At 43.1% G+C, this 21,025-nt stretch overlaps 1 protein-coding gene across 5 annotated transcripts in view; it reads right to left on the minus strand.

The window, feature by feature from the left end:
- Positions 1 to 21,025, minus strand: part of mutyh (mutY DNA glycosylase) — a 21,916-nt gene continuing 891 nt past the window's right edge. The window contains exons 2-17 of one of the 5 annotated variants that reach the window (XM_085983052.1): positions 20,009 to 20,128; positions 18,522 to 18,655; positions 18,365 to 18,404; positions 17,363 to 17,436; positions 17,225 to 17,266; positions 15,373 to 15,444; positions 14,764 to 14,877; positions 13,877 to 13,974; positions 10,649 to 10,793; positions 9,225 to 9,312; positions 8,712 to 8,861; positions 8,418 to 8,609; positions 4,004 to 4,149; positions 3,574 to 3,741; positions 1,145 to 1,195; positions 1 to 609 (exon numbers count right to left, since the gene is read on the minus strand). In XM_085983052.1, the coding sequence (XP_085839178.1) occupies positions 472 to 609; positions 1,145 to 1,195; positions 3,574 to 3,741; positions 4,004 to 4,149; positions 8,418 to 8,609; positions 8,712 to 8,861; positions 9,225 to 9,312; positions 10,649 to 10,793; positions 13,877 to 13,974; positions 14,764 to 14,877; positions 15,373 to 15,444; positions 17,225 to 17,266; positions 17,363 to 17,436; positions 18,365 to 18,404; positions 18,522 to 18,655; positions 20,009 to 20,096 (1,740 nt within the window). In that variant the 5' untranslated portion in view covers positions 20,097 to 20,128 and the 3' untranslated portion in view covers positions 1 to 471. Of the gene's footprint in view, positions 610 to 1,144; positions 1,196 to 3,573; positions 3,742 to 4,003; positions 4,150 to 8,417; positions 8,610 to 8,711; positions 8,862 to 9,224; positions 9,313 to 10,648; positions 10,794 to 13,876; positions 13,975 to 14,763; positions 14,878 to 15,372; positions 15,445 to 17,224; positions 17,267 to 17,362; positions 17,437 to 18,364; positions 18,405 to 18,455; positions 18,656 to 20,008; positions 20,153 to 21,025 lie in introns of those variants that run through there. The other 4 variants (XM_085983053.1, XM_085983054.1, XM_085983056.1 and 1 more) reach the window with 4 other exon arrangements.

Here is a 21,025-nt window from a genome sequence, read left to right on the forward strand (position 1 = left end):
TTACTCGGAAACAACTGTCAGTTTATTTTATATAAAAACATTTTAAAACGCCACCTTGCAAGGCAGAGTACGCAGTACAAGGCAGAGCCAGGTATTCACTGTCTAAAACTGATTATTAGATGTGATCTGTAACATAAACAGCTGACACCTGGAGCAGGCAACACAACCCTGTGCTATTGGATTGCTATTAGTGGTGTGAACCCTTTTGGGACTGTACACACTTGCACCTCACCAACTCACAAATGTTGCTCTAAGGTGGAAAGTAACACAGCATGTTATTAGCTTCGTGTGAATTGGCTTCTTGTAACATGAACAGAGCATTTATTCTTGTCCACCTTTGAAAGAAATGACTGGCCTTTATTTGCATTCAATGGGATTCCTCACCAGCCAGCTATCTAGGTTGTCTTGTCCTGGACTGAGCTTGATGTCTGAAGGTGAAAGGTGAAGTATTGTCCGACTGCTCTCTCCTGCCTACAGGGGTTCCTTCACAGCAGGTCTGAAGAAACTGTCCATTGAGAGCTGTCTCCCCCCACTGTCTTTTGGAGCTTTATGTTTTCTTCCTTTTCGCTCTTCCCCATTTTTTTCAGAGCCACGCTTTCGCTTGTCACCCTGCAGAGGGATTAAGATGCAAATTGTACAATATTAGTTTTAAGTGGAAATTCTAATTAGTGGTTTTATGAACAAACAAGTGGCCATTATTCATGTACAAGCCTCATATCAATCGGTTATTTGATTACAGAGGAAATCACAATCAAATCCAATCCTGTCTTCACCCAACATTCACAGAAAGCAACCGGGAGCTGTAGTCTTGGCCAATTTTCCTTCACCTAATTTGGAGTACTAAGGGCAATTGTTGCCTCCTTAAAGTCACCTAGCCAAGACCATCTAGCTCAGCACAAACCAGACGTCAAACTAGGAACTTTCCTGGACCGCATGGTTCAGCTATTTACTTGACAAACTCAGGCATGGAGCAAGCTCTTGTCCATACCTTTTGATGGCAATGCAAAATAATGTACCAGGAAGGACTGCTGAATCTTTGTGTCTAAACATAATATCACAACACACTAAAATGAGAGGGTGTAGAAAATAACATGGGGGGAAAAAAGTAGGAAATTCCAAAAATAAACTACAACAACTACCTTACCTTGTCAAACAGCTTCTCATTCATACTCGAGTGTTTAAACAATTGGAATACCTGAAAGTATGATGAAAAAAAAAGTTAAAACATTGAACTGTGAGCTCTGATCCCAACATATAAATCACTCACCCTTAGGAGGCAACTGTGTCAGAGCTCCAACTTGTTATCCCACGGAGTAGGAGGATGTGGGATCAAGCCCACAACTCTTCAAACAGCTCGCTGCTCCTCTCAATCATGCCAAAACACAAGTGAAAATTGGAGGGCCACTCTTATACTAGGTTGTAGAACATCAGTGGTAGAGGTACCGATGGGCCTCCAGCCTACCCTCTCAGTAGGATGAGGTGCATGGTGCAGGCAGATTACAGAGGTAATAGGAGGAGCTCCATTTATTCCTAGTGGAGCCATGTGATGGATGTGCCCACAATTATAAAAAGCTGAAACCTTAACATCACCATCTTAGTAACAAAATTTAGAATATTAGCAAGCATGAATTGAGAAAGAAAACGCAGCCCAGTTAGACGACCCTGTTCAGGTTCACGTACAGGGCCTATACTGACCATTTTTAACTCCCTCCTTACTTAGTTCCAAACCCTAATTCCTCTACTCAATGCTGCTTTGAATCATAAAATCTCAATGCTGCTTTGAATCATAGAAATTCCCACATAAGAGACTGTTGACCAAGGTAGAAGCCCACTTGAGGGCAAATTATTGACGTGGTTAGGAAATTGGCTGAGCGGCAGGAGACAGGCAGTAGTGATAATGGGTAGGTACTCAAATTGGCAGGATGTGACTAGCGGTGTCCCACAGGGATCTGTGTTGGGGCCTCAACTATTCACAGTATTTATTAACAACTTAGATGATGGGATAGAAAGTCACATCCAAACTTGCCAATGACACAAAGACAGGTGGCATTGTAGGCAGTGTAGATGAAGGCATAAAATTTAAAGGGATATTGACAGATTAAGTGAATGGGCAAAATTGTGGCAAATGAATTTCAATGTAGGCAAATGTGAGGTCATCCACTTTGGACCTAAAAAGGATAGAACAGGGTACTTTCTAAATGGTGAAAAGCTAAAAACAGTGGAGGTCCAAAGAGACTTGGGGGGTCCAGGTGCATAGATCATTAAAATGTCATGAACAGGTACAGAAAATAATCAAAAAGGCTAATGGAATGCTGGACTTTATATCTGGAGGACTAGAATACAAGGGGGTAGAAGTTATGCTGCAGCTATACAAAGCCCTGGTTAGACCACACCTGGAGTACTGTGAGCAGTTCTGGGCACCACACCTTAGGAAGGATATATTGGCCTCGGAGGGAGTGCAGCGTAGGTTTACCAGAATGATACCCGGACTTCAAGGGTTAAGTTATGAGGAGAGATTACACAAATTAGGGTTGTATTCCCTAGAACTTAGAAGGTTAAGGGGTGATCTGATCGAAGTTTTCAAGATATTAAGGGGAACAGATACGGTAGATCAAGAGAAACTATTTCCGCTGGTTGGGGATTCTGGGACTAGGGGGCATAGTCTAAAAATTAGAGCCAGGCCTTACAGGAGCGAAATTAGGAAACACTTCTACACACAAAGGGTGGTAGAAGTTTGGAACTCTGTTCCAGAAACAGCAATTGGTGCTAGATCAATTGTTAATTTTAAATTGGAGATTGATAGCTTTTTGTTAACCAAAGGTATTAAGGGATATGGGCCAAAGGCAGATATGTGGAGTTAGGTCACAGATCAGCCATGATCTCATTGAATGGCGGAACAGTTTTGAGGGGCTCAATGGCCTACTCCTGTTACTAGAATAGTACAACACAGAAGGAGGCCATTCGGCCCATCGAATCTGCACCGGCTCTTTTGAAGAGCAATCACAATTAGTCCCTCTTTCCCCTTATGCCTGCAATTTTGTCTCCTTCAAGTATTTATCCAATTCCCTTTCGAAGGCTACAATGGAATCTATCCATCACCCTATCATTTCAAATCCTAACCACTTTGTGTAAAAAAGTTTTTCCTCATGTCACCTCTGGTTCTTTTGCCAATCATCTTAAATCTGGGCCTTCAATCTTAATATTGAAGACTTTGAGAGTCCACATTTATTGTACAAAGTTGACAGATTGCCCTGTAAGGATAACAGTGGAGGGGGGAAAGGAAAGAGTGTTTTCAGTATAAAGTACTTTCCCCATTTAGATCATTCAAAATAGTCATTAAAGCTCCTTTTAACCCAAGAAAAATATAATCTCCTCACAGGTGAAGACCAGCCACAGTAAATCTGAAAGGAGCTGCTCAGATGTGGCAAATCATCACTAAGGAGCTCTTAAGGCATCAGCCTGGAGACCGATAGTGTTCATAACTGCAGAGCCCTGACCCTCTTGTTTTGTTTCTTCACTCATGCGATTCAGCAGATTCCACAGCTAACAGCTAAACATATCCAGAGCTTTTACCTTCTTCATGGCTGTAGACAGAGCCGATTGATGAAACTCAGCCTCGGTTACCCAGCGGAAGGAAGGACGTTCTGTCTCCTCCTGTTTCACAGTATCGGCGGTTGTGTCACCAAGCGAATTACCGTACACATGGTAGGTCTGGTGAATGTGAGAAAAGATATGTACTACCTAAAAAAAAAACAGAAAAATAAAATGGGTAACCTATACTGGCCTTACACGGTTGGTGCATTGGTTAGTCAATGTCAGCAGAACACAGTAAACGCTATATTATACCATTCAATCAAATTTACAAATCATACTAAAGACAGCTAGAGGCTTAACATTATTACTGCCATGACACTTGCTTTACTTTGATGGCTTTAATCCAATTCTGGGCTCCTGAACATCGAACACGATTTCCATTTTCAGTCAACGGCGCTTCCAAACTCACCTCCCCCAAGCGCTGTAAATTGGCCTCTGTAACTGAACTCCCCATTAATTCTGTAAGCCGATCTAAAATCAGGCGATTCTGCTTCTTTTCCGTCAACTCGGCCTCCAATAGAATGCTGGGGAACTCCCACATCCCAGCCAACAGTCCTGACAATCAGAAGGATACACCACAATGAATGAATGGCTTCATAGCTCCAGTTTCTGTGAAACTTGCAGAATGAAAAGAAAATGAAAAAGAAAAAAGAGAGAGAAAAGAAGAAAAGAATGAATTGCAGTCACTGTTGCAACGTAGGGAAACCACAACCTCACAAGATTACCCACATCATCATTGGTAACATGTCACCGAGCGGCTGCAGAACATTCTGAGGGGGGGGGTGAACAGCCAGAGGTCATGGTCCATATCGGTACCAATGACATAGGTAGAAGAGAGATGAGGTCCTGTAGGCAGATTTCAGGGAGCTAGGAAAGAGATTAAAAAGCAGGACCTCAAAGGTAGTCATTTCCGGATTACTCCCGGTGTTACACGCTATGGAGTATAGAAATAGGAGGATAGCGCAGATGAATGCGTGTCTGGAGAGATAGTGCAGGAGAGAGGGCTTTAGATTCCTGCGGCATTGGGACCAGTTCTGGGGGAGGTGGGACCTGTACAGGCCGGATGGGTTGCACCTCAACAGGGCTAGAACCAATATCCTCGCGGGGAAGTTTGCTAGTGCTGTTGGGGAGGGTTTAAACTAATTTGGCAGGAGGATAGGCACCAGTATGTAACATTAGAAAGGGGAAATAAAATGCTCAAAAGATTGGAAGAGGCAGAGAGCACTGAAGTAAGAAATAGTAAGGTATTAAGTGGGGTCAAACTAAGAGAGAATACAGGATGGTCTAAGATGGGTTTACAGTGTATGTATGTGAACGCACGAAGCGTATTAAACAAGGTAAGTGAGCTGCAGGCACAAAAAGCCACATGGGAATATGATGTTGTGGCAATAACTGAGACCTGGCTCAAAAAAGGGCAGATTGGGTATTAAATATTCCTGGTTATAAAGTGTTCAGGAAAGATAGGAGGTGGTGTGACAGTATTGGTTAAGGAGAGTGTTACAGTGCTGGAGAGGGAGGATGTCCTGGAGGGGTCAAGGACAGAATCTATATGGCTAGAGTTAAGAAATAATAGAGGTGCCATTACACTACTAGGTGCATTCTATAGACCACCAAATAGTGGGAAAGATATGGAGGTGCAGATTTGCAGAGAAATTACAGAGAGGTGCAAGAACTACAGGAAACTTTCGTTTAACCGGAGGTTAAATGTCCGGAAAGCTCTATCTACCGGCAAAATTCAGGAGCCGTTTCCTATAAGTATTTTTTACTTCTCGTTGCTTTTTTTTTCCCCCAGTCGTGGCTCCCAAGCGTCTATCTGAAGCTGTTGCTTAGCTACAGAGATGCTTTTAAGCTGTGGCCGACTGTTTTGAAGCTGTTGCTAAGCAACAGGGTTTGTTGTTTCATACGGAGCTGAGAAGCTCCATATGTTTTAACATTAGCGCTGGTTTATACGGCAGTTTTGATGGGACGGCACCAACTCGGTCCCATCAGTGCCGGATACCAGAAAGTTTCCTGTATAGAGTAGTAATAATGGGGGTCTTCAATTATCCTAATATAGACTGGGATCGTAATAGTGTTAAGGGCAGAGAAGGGGAAGAATTTCTGGAGTGTGTTCAGGAGAGCTTTCTTGGTCAGTATGTTTCTGGCCTGACGAGGGAGGAGGCATTGCTGGATCTGGTCCTGGGGAATGAGGTAGGTCAAGTGGAGCAAGTGTCAGTAGGTGGACATTTAGGGAACTGTGATCATAGTATCATAAGGTTTAGATTAGCTATGGAAAAGGATAAGGAGCAATCTAGAGTAAAAGGCCTAGAAATTCGGTGGCGCCCCAAACATTCAGTTTGAGCGCCCCAAACGGAAGCGGGGCGCTGCTCGAGGCGCCCCGCGTCCGTCTTGAGGCGCTGAAACTGAATATCGCAGCGGCACGGCACGCTGTGGTACTGCAGGCCTTCCTCCCCTTCTTAAAGGGGAGGGGCCTGCACCAGCGCGATCTCTGATCGCGAGTGCCGGCAAACGAGTCCGGCACCGAGGAGAGGTGCCGGGCTCTCGGGACACAGCTGGCACTGCCCAGGGGGAGATCAGGAGGCCGGGGAGGGCGGCGCGAGGAGGTGCTGGCAGGCGGCCACCGAAAAAAATGGTCGCCCCGCACCTCCCCTTTAATTTGCGGCACTACCGCCACAGGTAGGCCCCCCTGAACCGGTCGCGATTTGCGACCGGTGCTACAGGGGGGGGCGTGACTCAATATCGCGTTCGGGGCAGTAGCGAGGCGCTGCGCACACCGATGATGTCATCGGTGGCGGCGCAGCGCTACAGGCTAACGCCGCCATTAGCGCCCCGCTAAATTTCGCTGGAGGCGCGGCCAGTGGCGCTAAAGCCACTGAGTGCCCTCTTTAGGCGCTAACTGGTGGCGCAGCCCACCGAATTTCTAGGCCAAAATGTTTAACTGGGGAAGGCAAATTTCAGTGGGATGAGAACAGATCTTCTATAGGCATATAAATAGTAAAAGGGTAGAAAGAGGAGGGGTGGGGCCAAGTAGGGACCAAAAAGGAGACCTATGCATGGAGGCAGAGGGTATGGCTAAGGTACGAAACGAGTACTTTGCATCTGTCTTCATCAAGAAAGAGGATGCTGCCACAGACATAGTAAAGGAGGAGGTAGTGAAGATGCTTGATAGGATAAAAATTGATAAAGAGGAGGTATTAGAAAAGCTGGCTGTACTTAAAGTAGATAAATCACCAGGAGCAGATGGGGTACATCCTAGGATGCTGAGGGAATTGAAGGAGGAAATCGTGGAGGTACTGGCCATAATATTCCAATCCTCCTCAGGTACAGGGGTGGTGCCAGAGGACTGGAGAATTGCAAATGTTACACCATTGTTCAAAATAGGGTGTAAAAATAAACCCAGCAACTACAGGCCAGTTAGTTTGACCTCGATAGTGAGGAAGCTTTTAGAAACAGTAATCAGGGATAAAATTAACAGTCACTTGGACAAGTGTGGATTAATTAAGGAAAGCCAGCACGGATTTGTTAAAGGCAAATTGTGTTTAACTAACTTGATTGAGTTCTTTGATAGGAAACAGAGAGTAGAGCTGAACGGTTGTTTATCGGACTGGAGGAAGGTACACAGTGGTGTTCCCCAGGGGTCAGTTCTAGGACCACTGCTTTTCTTGATATGTATTAATGACTTGGACGTGGGTATACAGGGCACAATTTCAAAATTTGCGGATGACACAAAACTTGGAAGTATAGTGAACAGTGAGGAGGAGAGTGATAGACTTCAGGAAGACATAGACAGGCTGGTAAAATGGGCGGACACATGGCAGATGAAATTTAACACAGAAAAGTGTGAAGTGATACATTTTGGTAGAAAGAATAAGGAGAGGACATATAAACTAAATGGTACAATTCTGAAGTGGGTGTACGAACAGAGACCTGGGGGTATGTGTGCACAAATCTATACCTCTATTTATGAAGCCCAGGATCCGTAAGCTTTTTTAACTGCTTTCTCAACCTGCCCTGCCACCTTCAGTTTGGCAGGACAAATTGAGAAAGCAGTTAAAAAAGTTTACAGGATCCTGGGCTTCATAAATAGAGGTATAGAGTACAAAAGCGTGGAAATTATGATGAACCTGTATAAAACGCAGGTTCGGCCCCAACTGGAGTATTGTGTCCAATTCTGAGCACCGCATTTTAGGAAGGATGCAGAAAAAATTTACGAGAATGATTCCAGGAATGAGGGACTTTCCAGGAATTACAGTTACGTTGATAGACTGGAGAAGCTGGGGTAGTTCTCCTTGGAGCAGAGAAGATTGATAGGATTTTTGATAGAGGTGTTCAAAATCATGAGGGGTCTGGACAGAGTAGATAGAGAGGTGACTTTAAGTAGGCAGGAGGGTCGAGAACCAGAGGACACAAATTTAAGGTGATTGGCAAACGTAAGAAAAATCTTTTTTACGCAACGAGTGGTTATGATCTGGAATGCACTGCCTGAAAGGGTGGTGGAGGCAGATTCAATCACGGCTTTCAAAAGGGAGTTGGATAAGTATTTTATCTGTAGAGCTATGCCCCCTTAAATAGGCATTCATTTGAGTTTAGCTAAACACATTGTGAAATCTGTGACTTTGCTCTTGGCGCTCTCACAGATTCAGTAGAATATTTTCCCATAAGCAAAAGCGAGGGCATTGACTCCAGAGACATGTAAGCCTGAAGTCATTTCCATCTTTTACTACTGTTGCTATAACTCTCAAGGAGGTGGAAAGCAAACACAATAGCATTACAATTTCTCTCCCCTCTCTCCCCCCAAATTGTTTTCAGTTGCCAGTAGGTACCAAAGTTGGGTCTCTGAACTAGGAAGTATTCTTCTGTGTCACCAGTGTCCCTCTTCCGCCTCGCCACACATGTCAGTGTTCGCTCTGTTCGTGGTGGCTTCTTTGTAGGTTTCCTTGGGAAATTCATTACTCCGAGACTACTATCCCAGGATTCTTTGTCAGGTAAACACAAAGAGCAGCTTCCTGCACGACCTGTAACATCAGATAGAAATATTAATAATACTTTATTGGGTATTCAGATGGCCCATCGTAAAACAATGTGGGACATTGACAGGTTCTGCCTCTGAAACTTACTGGATAAGGGGTCAAGGTCAGCCACATTGTCAGGGTTTGGATCGAGTAATAGCGAGCTGTTTCTGAAAGGCTTTAATTCGATCAGTCTGGGCTGGATTCCTGCCATCCCTGCTCCCAGAGATTTGAAGGTTGTGTGCAAATGCTGCAGGTCTCAGAGAATAACAATGTGGAGGGATCAGTGGGGAGAATTTTCTACAATTCATCAAATGGTTCTGGGCAAAAAAACAGCATTTTCTTCTCAGGAGAGTAGGAAAAAAATAAAAGAGAATTTTAAATCAAAGGGCGAGTTCTTCCAGCCTTTCTCAGGCACCTCCTAGTGTTTGGCTCAGAAGAGAATTTAAAAAAGGAATGAATCTTAAAAAAAAAAACCACACAAAATTATAAATTACTTCTTACATGAACAATATGTTCCTGGTGTTAAAATGTTTTAATGAAATGCATCACCCCACGTAGCCTTGGTAATACAAGGTGAACCGTACACAAGGTTGTGCAGTATTTATTGATGATTCTTACCACACTCTTCGATGTCCGGAGTGGAGGAGAGCTTTGACGTGGTATTACCCAGAAGTCTCTTTGAGATGGTTTCCTGCTCCTTCATAACCTGAAAGGGCACACACACCAATTCTTTGTACTTCAACTATAAAAAGAAAGACTTGCATTTAAATAGCGCCTTTCACAGCCTCAGGTTGTCCCAAAGTGCTTTACAGCCAATGAAGTACTTCTGAAGTGTTGTCACTGTTGTAATGTAGGAAACATAACTATGCCCAAAGATTGAGACACAAGGCATTACCTACAGTACACTGTACAGTCAGTCTCTTTCTCCCACCCCCCTCCACCCCCACTGCACAGTAAAAAAAAAAAAAAGCAGTTTGCTCTGAGGGCTTTTAACCAGCTTAAAGTCTCCAGGCTTTATTTTCACATGGATGACTAAACTGAGCAAACCCAAAAAGGTCAAAGGATGTCAATGTCAGAGAATCGAAACCTTTTTCACTTTTCGTCCAGCAGCAACCTCAAGAGCTCCAAGATAATGTCTAGCAGTGAGAAGATGCAGAGTAAAGCTCCCTTTACGCTACCCCAATATTCCTTAACCCTATGAGAAGCTCACTTCATACAACATGTGACATATAACCATGGCACACCTAGTGGCTATTAACAGTCAGTTTAACTGCTTGGGTAATTTTATCGCTTGAATGTTTTAATGCCCTGGATACAAAGGGATACAGTAGGAAGATGTTTCGGGTAGGTAGGAGGTAGTGGTAGGAGTAATGGGAAGTTGGTGATGGGGTTGGGGGGTGGAGGGGGGGGTCCGTCTATGAGGCTTGGTAGTTTTAGGAGGGTGCTCCTAAGGTTTGGAAGCTGGGATCATGGGGATTTGGTTTGCATTGGGAAGTGTTTCAGAATGTAGGAACACTGGAAGGGCCAGTCGTACCTAGAATGCAGTAACAGGGTCTGATAGGATAGGAGAGGGTATCAAGGTATGGCAGTATTAGGGTCTGCTGAGGTAAAGGTGCACCAGGAGGGGGAATGCTAGGTGAGGCATTGGTGGGAGGGTGAACGTAGGCTATGGCAGCACCAGGATGGCCGCACGTGGGTACATTGTGGTGGGAGGTTCAGAGGGTGTGGAAATACTGGGAGCGTGTTGCGAGTTGCCATTGAAAAAAATGTGGTGATAGGATTTTCCTCGGGGGCAGGTCAGCAGTGCTCAGTCCAGAGGCATGCTTGCTGGGGATGGAAATCATGACTTGCACTGCACAAATCCTGGATCACTCACTCGTGCCCACAAGTGCTCATGAATGACACAGTCAACCAACTGATGAAATAAACCATTATTCAGCAGGTCTTTTCCTCAGTTACTTGTACAATAGTTAATTATTAGTGCATGGTTTATCCACCATAGTCAGTCCCATTATCTCTTTCATCTAGTGTTCAAAACCTACCTGTTGGTAAGCTCTACAGTGGGCCTGAACAGGGCACTCTGAACAAAGTGGAGCTTTTGGAGTACAGACAGTAGCGCCCAGCTCCATCATAGCCTGGTTAAAGTCTCCCGGTTTAACTGGGTCCACCAAGATATTGGCCAACATCCTATAATGAAACAATACCATGAAGAGTAGGTTTAAAATATACATTATCACGAGCCTTCCCGACTGTGACACAAACTATGCATTTCTGTTTTCTTTTAGTTGGTGGCTATCTTTTTAAATCCAGTCACTGTACCCAAGCAGTTAAAAAACTGACAGTAGTTCAGATCTCTGTACCAAGCTTATTTGATACAAAAGTTGCAAGGTCTGTTTCAACTAGTTTCCAAACTGTATGCTTCAGTGGATGAGCCAAGCTAACTTGGAACAAACACAGATTGCACAATTTGTTCAGTTAAATTCATGATCCTATTTTATTTATTTTGACCTTCTGATGAAGGGACGTTCATTGAGAAAACAGCTGAAGATGGTTGGGCCTAGGACACTGCCTTGAGGAACTCCTGCAGCGATGTCCTGGGGCTGTGATGATTGACCTCTAGCAAACACAACCATCTTCCTTTGTGTCAGGTATGACTCCAGCCACTGGAGAGTTTTCCCTCTGATCCCCATTGACGTCAGTTTTACTGGGGCTCCTTTGGCCCCACTTGGCCGAATGCTGCCTTGATATCAAGGGCAGTTACTCTCACTTCACCTCTAGGATTCAGGTCGTGTCCATGTTTGGACCAAGGCTGTAATGAGGTCTGAAACCCGAATGGCACTGGCAGAACCCAAACTGAGCATCGGTGAGCAGGTTACTGCTTTCAATCACTGAAGTGAGAACTTTTGGAGGCATACGATAGTCCAGTAGCGAATAATAATTAACAAAGAGTTTGCAGTTCGTTTCCCTGGTACAGGAAACTTTCGTTTAACCAGAGGTTAAATGTCCGGAAAGCTCTATCTACCAGCAAAATTCAGGAGCCGTTTCCTATAAGTTTTTTTACTTCTCGTTGCTTTTTCTTTCCAGTCAGGCTCTGCAAGGTCTAGCTGAAGCTGTTGCTTAGCTACAGAGACGCTTTTAAGCTGCGGCCGAGTGTTTTGAAGCTATTGCTAAGCAACAGGGTTTGTTGATTCACACGGAGCTCAGAAGTTCTGTATGTTTTAACATTAGCGCTGGTTTCTACGACAGTTTTGATGGTACGGCACCAGCTCAGTCCCGTCAGTGCCGGATACCAGAAAGTTTCCTGTATGTTACCAATAGCTTACCTAGATCTCACGGCAAAGATAAACACCCTCGCAGGTATGGGAAGTTGACCCTCACCCAAGAAAGTGGCCTACGATATGAGAGCCAAAGTTTTAGAGTAAGGTGATTTTAAAAGATCCAAAAGATAATGTTAGATCCGTGATTCAGAAAGTATGATGTTTTTCAATAACCACACGGATGCTGTAACTTAACAATCAACAGGTATTTACTGGAGTAGGGTAGTCTCAAGACTGGGGGTACAGAGGCATGCTCAAGGCTTATATACAGGTGTGGTCACTGCCGGTACTACAGTATACAGGAGCTGTAAAAGTAGTTCCCTCTTAAAGGTACATACACTACAGATAACACCTTACATTGGGGAAAGACTTTGAGTGCTGTGCATTATGAAAAGTAGGTTTACAATTTCATTGCACACAATCTTCTGCATAGTTACATCCCAATGAGGAGGGTGAGGGGGGTTGGAGAGGAGTGGGAAGAAATGTTCAGTCTGATTCACACACCTCCATGCCGCCAATCACAGGCAGGGACCTGGGAGCAGGCTGCTAGCCTATCCTTCCAGCCCGGGAATGCTGCACAATATAAAGAAGCATGGGAAAAATTAAAGGGGAGAAAATATAAACTGAAACTAGATGAACAATGATGCAGTCAGTAAAGAAAAATTGTTTAACCTGTTCCATCTTTACACAAAGACCAAATAGCACAGCAATCATCATTATATAACAGGAGCCAAACTCCCCACAGATGAGTTCCTAATATTAGTCAGGATTATCCCAATTGCTGAAATAAAAAATTGCATAGATGCATTTAAGGGGAAGCTAGATAAGCACATGAGGGAGAAAGGAATAGAAGGATATGCTGATAGGGTTAGATGAAGGGGGGTGGGAGGAGGCTCTTGTGGAGCGTAAACACAGGCTCCAGTTGGGCCAAATGGCTTGTTTCTGTGCTGTAGATCCTATGCAACTCTACCTAACTTTAAAAATTGCCCAAGTTACACGAGCTCTCTGTCTCTTACCGAACAGTTTTGTCAGAGGCTGGTGCTCCTATCACCCACCCACCCAGCTGGATGGAGAATGATGCTGGGGAGGAGGGGAGAATTGCAACAAAACAAAAATCAGGAAAAAAAGCACCTTGTTCTCTAAGCTCCTTAACATGCTGCTGGTCAGTATACACATTGGCCCAGAATTTGCGGTTGTAAATGACGGCGAAACTCAGCGCTCGCCGTCATTCCTGTGTAAAATTGACAGCAACTTCTGGTGTCCGCACATGCGCAGTTAAACGCGGATATCCAGAAGTTGCTGTCAGTGATACCCTGCTCCTCCACAGGGTGCGCTGTTGCAGTCTTCGCAGATGCAATCAACACAATCAGTGAATTGACATGAACTTCAACTTTTTACGTACTATTACTGTAAAAACCATTGAAAATGTTAAACCTTGTTGAATGAAGTGTAACTGAGTTTTTAATGGCGTATTAAGTCATAATTACTGAACAATCTCTCTGGCCCTAAAAAACTAATTTTAAAAGTGTGGAGTGTCAATCCCTCTGAATAACATTTACAAATTCAATGATTTTTAAAATAATAAAAATTTAATTTTTATTTTATCTTTTTAAAGTTTATGATATTTCAGCTTCTACCTAATCCCATGTGTATATCCCAATCTTTATTTTGCTTTCTGTACAATGATTAAAAAATGAATTATAATCCGTGCTTTTTACTTCCTGCTGTGCTGTCTGTGAGAATTCTCCAATCTGATTGGCTGATCAGCCTGCCTGATGATTTCACTGTTGCTGACCACCACAGATCCCCTATAGATGGCGCCAGATTCAAAGTCGGAATAGGGGAAATCGACGCTCTAGATCCCGCAAAATTTTTTGAGGTCAGTGGCGAGGGCCGTCCCTTCACCGGTGACCGCAAAATCCGGGCCAATACATCAGTAAAAGTGAATCTTACCAAAGGGCTTCAGTCACTGAAGGGCTGGTGCTGTCTGCTCCGATCGCTCTAGTACGACACAGCACTCGTATTACATTCCCATCCACCACGCCAGTCACCTACAAGAAGCAAAGCATCGAGTTCAAATCTCCGCTGCTAATTTTTCCAGCAGAAAGCAGGGATTTTTTTGATTTATTAAAAAAGAGAAAAAATTCATAATGATTTAGAAGCACATCATTCAATGATGTATTTTCCAAAATGCAATTCCCAACCAATAATGTTTTTTTTCCCCTCATGTATTTCCCTGGTACCCTTGTGCCTATTGTGCTTGTTATTGTGACACAGTCCAGGGTTTAAAGATTCTTCTGGTTCATGGCCCATTATTCTAAGGGTCTTAACTTGGGAGAAAGGATTCCTCTAAAGTACAGCAAGCAAGCACCTCTGCATCACTTTGTTTTGCTCTGCCTAAAAATGTTACTCTTTCATTTCTCTTTTCACTCCTCCGCTGACTCTTGCTTGAATACAGCTCCATGGCAAAGCTTCAACTTTAAGCCCAGAGGGTGAGTGACTAAGACCAGCTAGCTCAGTATTTATGATCTTCCTGGACAATGTGAATCAATACAACCCAATACAGTGCATTTATTTATTTTAAAATTAAAATGGAATTGGATTTTTCTGATTAGTACTGGAGGGTAAAGTATTGCCCCATCCCAGAGCCCTCGATTAGTAACGCATGATGAACTGGTTACTTATCAAATAGGTACATTTTGCACTATAAAGCCAAGTTTCCCTAATAGGAGGGGTTAACAATATGGATACATGCGAGTTTCATAGAATACACTTGACAGGAAATATGGGAGCGTGGCAGCACACGTAAAGAGAAGGGTCCCGACATGCAGTTTCCTCACCTGGCCAAATGTGATTGAGGCAACAGCAGCAGCTGTGTATCTCCCAACTCCAGGCAGCAGCTTTTGCAGCTCCTCTGCACTCTTTGGCATTTCACCTTTGAACTCTGACAAAACCTATGTGGAGACACAAGCATTTAAAGATTGCATAACTTTGCAGGATTTTAAATAAAAGTATTGTCTGTTTCCTCCTACTAGCATTTCTTGGTAGTAGGCGCCGTCCCTGGTTCAAAGGATGGGAGAGGTGACATTCAGACGTCTCCTCCAATGCTGCTCTGAAACTCAGCAGGACAACTCTTTGATTTTTCCCCATCTTCTTGTGAGGACATGCGTGGCCTCTGCATTGTTGCTTTCACAGCACCGTGACTGTGATTAGGAACTCAGTACACAGCGAATTGTGGGTGCAATCTGGACTCCTACCATTGTGTGGCATAGCAGTGCCCAAACTCAGCTACACTTACTACTTACTGCACACTGCCGGAATTTTTTAATATTTTTAAATGTATTTATAAATTCCTCTCCAGCCAAATCGACAACTTTTTTTTCTAAACTAAAAGCACAGATGAAAAGGCCAACTGAACCACAGCACTCTTGTAAGGATGCCTCCGATACCTTTTGTGCTCCTTCATGCAATCTTCTTCCTCTGGAGTAATATCCAAGTCCTGACCACATTTCATTAACTTCCTGCAAGAACAGCATTAAGGAGACAATTTATTACATTACACCATGAAAGTACCGGAGTATATCAAAAGATCTACTTGAATTTTACTGATGATGCCTGCAGGGCCACATTATTGAATTAACTCCAGGTTAACACTTTACCTCTATAGAAAGATCCTGCAAATCCATTGGCAGGATAGGCGCACCAACGTCAGTGTTCTTGCTCAGGCCAACATCCCCAGCATCGAAGCTCTGACCACGCTCAATCAGCTCCGATGGACAGGTCACATCGTCCGCATGCCCGATACGAGACTCCCAAAACAAGCACTCTATTCAGAGCTCCGGCACGGCAAGAGAGCCCCAGGTGGGCAGAGGAAACGCTTCAAGGACATCCTCAAAGCCTCCTTGAAAAAGTGTAACATCCCCACCGACACCTGGGAATCCCTGGCCCAAGACCGCACAAAGTGGAGGAGAAGCATCCGGGAAGGCGCCGAACACCTCGCGTCTCTTCGCCGGGAGCAAGCGGAAGCCAAGCGCAGGCAGCGCAAGGAGCGCACGTCAACCCAAGCACCCCACCCACCCCTTCAACCACCGTCTGCCCCACCTGTGACAGAGACTGTAGGTCCCGCATTGGACTCATCAGTCACCTGCGAACTCATTTTTAATGTGGAAGCAAGTCATCCTCGGTTCCGAGGGACTGCCTAAGAAGAAGAAGATAGAAATGAGGGATGATTCAGAGATTGATCATGTTTCATCATTTCATAAAATACTGTGTTTTAATTTTTTTAAGAGGTTTTCTCTGTTTGTATTGCATTTCTTAGTGTAAAAATAGGTCAAGAAAGACACTACACTTAAAATGGCTTCTACATTTGCATACTGAGAGAATGGCTTCTATTTTTTTTAGTTCTGCATGAAGTATACATGGAAAGAGACAGTCGCGTTAACACAGCTGATTGTCCAGATGCACACAGTTGTTGTTAAACCGTTACCAAGCACACCCGAGTGCTGGAAATAACTAGCATGCTTCCCTGCAATCTAATCTAATCAAATCGGCCCCCCACAGGTGGCCATTGGCTTGCTTTGGTGTGCGTTAAGAAGCTCATTGTTCATCATTCAAGTAAGGTACAAATTTCTTGCAAATCGACTTCTCAAAGGCGAGACTGTATATCAAAGGAAAAATCTGCAAAGTAAACCAACTGGAGGGTCTGTCTGTTTACCCCTTTCATAAGCTGGCTTAAAGCTGCGGTGTTATTTGGACTGACTTCAACAATTTGCTATTGCTGCTTGCTTCTCTGAATGACTATCAATGAATAAACCGGCTTCATACTCAAGTCTGTTATGAAAACATCTGATGTGACCGATATTAATAGTCTTCTGAAGTGACATGGACACGTAGGAGAAATCCTCTGCTTAAATCCAGACAATAAATGGATCCATTGTCCAGCTTGGGCATGCTGTCTCAAATTACTTTACATACAAGATCGAACTTTATAGGAAGCACGAGCATGCCCATGGTGCAGGCTTTTGTGTTGGGCATGGGCAAAAGTAAACAGAGAAACTTTACATAGCTGGCGTTTCCTAATTCATTGTGTGAAGCACTTTGAAACATTTCAGAAAGATCCACAACATTAATGCAGAACTAAGGAAGCCTTTGGAAGAATTTCTCAGTTCACAGCATTTGTACAAAAAAAATTTTTTTTTTTTTTTTTTTTTTTTTAAATCACTTTTTTTTACTGAAACACAACTGTATTTTTCAAAGGGTTCATGGAAATTAATACAAATAGATGACCAAAGCACCTTTTACCTCAAGGGTGGCTTTAGCGAGATCCTGCAGGGTTGGCCATCTCTGAAAGTGAAAGCAGTGACAGAATGTTAAGACTGCCTGCACCAACCAAAACTATTCTCAGAATCAGGCTAATGAGAAGATTTGTTTTTTTTTTACCTGCATCCATTTGTTATAGTAGTTGATCACTGTGGCAACCTGTGTTTGCTGCAACATGATCTCAGACACCCAAACTGTGAAGGAGGATAAGGCCAAGATTTTTTTTTTTTTTAAATCAGAACATTTTCATAAAAAGGAAAACGACACATAGGAACATAGCAATCGCTAGATGAAAAAAGACCATGGTTCATCTAGTTCGCCTTTGACCATCCTGGTAGTCGCATGATACAACGATAATGGATTTGTTGACTAATCAGAGCACTCAATCAATCAGTCTACAATAGACACAGAGATGACGCGAGGAAAACCCGAGTGGTGCCTACGATCTCAGATGATCTCAGCAGTGTTCATAGGAGGTGCTGACAGGGGGCCAGTTATTTTTCCATGGAGAGAAAAATCAAAGTGTCAGTTATTAAGCAGCTCTCACGCATTTTCTAGCTGCCAGAACAGCATTGGCAGTGCCTTGCGGCAGAGGCTGAGGAAGGGTGAAATAAGCAAGGGGACCTATAAAAGGGAGAACATACAGAACAACTTACTGAATAAACTTTAGTACTTATAGTGGAAGGAGAGTCAGAAAGTGCATCTCCCGGTGGCTGATTGTTAAATACAGTGGGCAGGGAAAAATGTGCAACCCAGCCTCTCTCACCTTCCCAAGCGAAGGACAGAGCATGCCATTGTAAAGACAGCAATAAGGGGAGCTAAAAACGAGCAAACACTGATCAACTCAGCGACTGGCAGAGGAGCTTGTTCATATACAGCGACACTGTATTGTGTCATTATGGGAAATGGAATTTGGTACTGGCTTCATGGCAAAGGCCAACTACTGCAACAAAGAAGGGTGAACTCGTACACTCTCTTGATCCTGTTAAAGAGTAACATTGACAGAGGCCCAGAAACACGTCACCAGCCTGCCTTCTTGGTCAGGGAAATGTGATGCAATAACAAAAAGCAAAAGCAATGGGAAGTAGAAGAAAATAATAACAAAAATAGAGTTCACAATACCTGCATAAGCCCTTTTGTTCAAATCAGACTCTGTCACAGCCTAGAAATAAAATGCTTCATTAATTAAATGAAACACTACAGAACAACAAACCTTAATTTAATTATCTTCAAACAATTGAGGGGGCGAGTCATTGAAATTTGGACACTCAGGTCATACCATTCTCCTCCAGGGTAACTCTCGTTTGCTTTTTTCATACCAGGAGAGTAGGCTCGTCCTAATTGAATGGATTTCAATGAGATCCTCAAAAGAATGGTAGCCAATTTCCTTGACAGATACAACCCTTGGTAACTCTAAAGGCAACAGAGACAACAAACCAAATCAGAAAAATTGGGCAGTTATTATAGACATAGAGAACTGCAGGCCACTATCACTTGAAGGTAAACACAATATCAATGTCAGGGGATATTGGGAGTGAGATATATGGTCAAACATAGTGAGACTGGCTGTAATTCCACTTAAACATATGGGGTGGCATTTTATTTCCCCCAGAGTAAAATCCATAATAGGATACATTACGTCAAGTTTTAGCCCAAATAAATGAGTCTGAAATAAACAAGACTTGATTGGTTTGCTCAGAAAATTAAGATTTTTATTCCTCTAACAAGCTATTACTGTAATTTTAGTACCTGTTACAGTCATGGGGCCAAACAGTATCTATTTGGCAAGCAGTATTCACCCCAAACCCTGAGTCCTAAGTTTCACACCGTTTTCCAGATTTTTTTAAGCAGTCACACATTGTGCAAGAAACATCCCTAAAACTGCCTTGTTTCACTGCAGATGTAACTCCCCCGTTTCACCCTCCTCCTCCTCCCCCCTTTGCAACCCTGTTCAACCAATCATCTCTCACGTTCTCCTCCCTCCAACTTTAAATGCCGCCAAACATAGTCTGCCCCATTCCTGTTCTGCTGACCCCGACACTGCTTCGGACACAATCCCAATGTGACCATCCCTTGTTCTAAAATGTAAAGGTATTCCACAACTGGAAAGCTCTGGCGCAGGACATACCCAAAACTTTAAACTCACAAAAAGGGGTACCTGGCAGCTCCCAGGCTAGCATTTTGTGACAGTTTTTAATACATTTGAAACTCTATTGTGTTGAAAAAAAAAACACAACTCTGTGCATTTCTTAGAAGTGGCAATGGAGAGAGCAACAGTGCCACTCTGGGACCTGGCTTTGAATCTAGTCAAGTCAAATTTTGTCCTTTTTGATGGCTGGATGTATTGTACATGCAATAAGCATGGGCAGTAATAACAGAGATCCCAGTGAGTGCAAGTCCACATCACGGAACTCCCAGAGTCTGGCATAAAATTAGCAAACATCCTTCAGAACCCAATAGAATGACTGGAGTGAGTGATGGAAATGCTACCATGAAGAGTGAAAGTGCACTTGTGAAGCCCTACTGTGCACTTTTCCCACATTATACCTGACCTGGGACTGCTCAATAAGGATGCTGAGTTCACTGAATCCATCGCCATCTTAAACACATATTAAAAAAAACACCAAAAGAGTTCTCACAAAAATAGAGAAAGCACATAAATTTCAGAAAACTACAAAAATCAGTTCAATTAGAGTCAGTAAATAAACAAGATTATAAAAAGGTTAAATAAAATGGTTAGCAACAATCTCAAACCTTACAACCCACCTTCTTGGATCTGTTCATGACATGATCTCTTCCTTCGTGGAGAATTCATCACATTTTCCTTTCTTTTTAATGATGTTTTTCTGCCCATCACTGTGGTTCTCAACTTGCTCGTAATATTCTCTGGAGATAAATGCGTTCAAAACTCTGAAATGTAGTTCAGTGATAAAGAAAACTTATAGCATAAGAGCAAACATTTGTATGTAATGTATTTGCCCTGTGCTTCCTGAAATGAACATTATTCTGCCAGAGTGAAGGGTCACTACCAATTCCAGGCGGTACACTCGCAGAGATACAGTTCATGGATTCTACCAATCATCTATATGTATCAAAACTGATCAAATAATCCCAGTCAGCCCTGCATTCAGTTCTATGGAAAGGGAGGGCCCATTCAAAATGTCAGCCTTGGCTCAGTGGTTGCACTCCCACCTCTGAGTCATGAAGGTAGTGGGTTCAAGCCCCACTCTAGAAATTTGAGCACAAAAATCACAGCTGACACTTGCCTACGTTACAAAAGTGACTACACTTCAAAGTACTTCATCGTCTGTGAAGTGCTTTGGAATATCCTGAAGGTGTGAACCGTGCTATGTAAATGCAAGTCTTTCTTTCTTGTAATCCAAAATGCTTCCCGAATAGCTTATAATTTTTAATGAAAGGATAATTTAAAATGTGCATATGACATTACAAAAATACATACATAGTGCACGTGGTAAACTACAACACATTTATTTAACTGGTGAGGAGAGGTGTTAGCAGAAATGTATTCACACAGAGGTTTGTTGGAGCATGGAATGATTCACCACAGGAAGTAACTAAAGAGATCATTGTATCTTTTAAGGGAAGGTTGATAAATATTTGAAGCAGAGGAAGATACAAGGCTATGGGGAAGACAGCAGGGTAGTGGGATTACATTAGCAAAGAGCTGGCAGAGATACAATGGACTGAATGGCTTCTTTCTGTGCTTTAAACTTCTATGGGTCTAACTCTATTTATTTGTCCTATTAATTGCACAATATATTT

The sequence above is a fragment of the Somniosus microcephalus genome, chromosome 3 (genome assembly GCF_052327205.1).
Source record: "Somniosus microcephalus isolate GS21.2 chromosome 3, FLI_Smic_1.0, whole genome shotgun sequence".
NCBI lineage: Eukaryota > Metazoa > Chordata > Chondrichthyes > Squaliformes > Somniosidae > Somniosus > Somniosus microcephalus.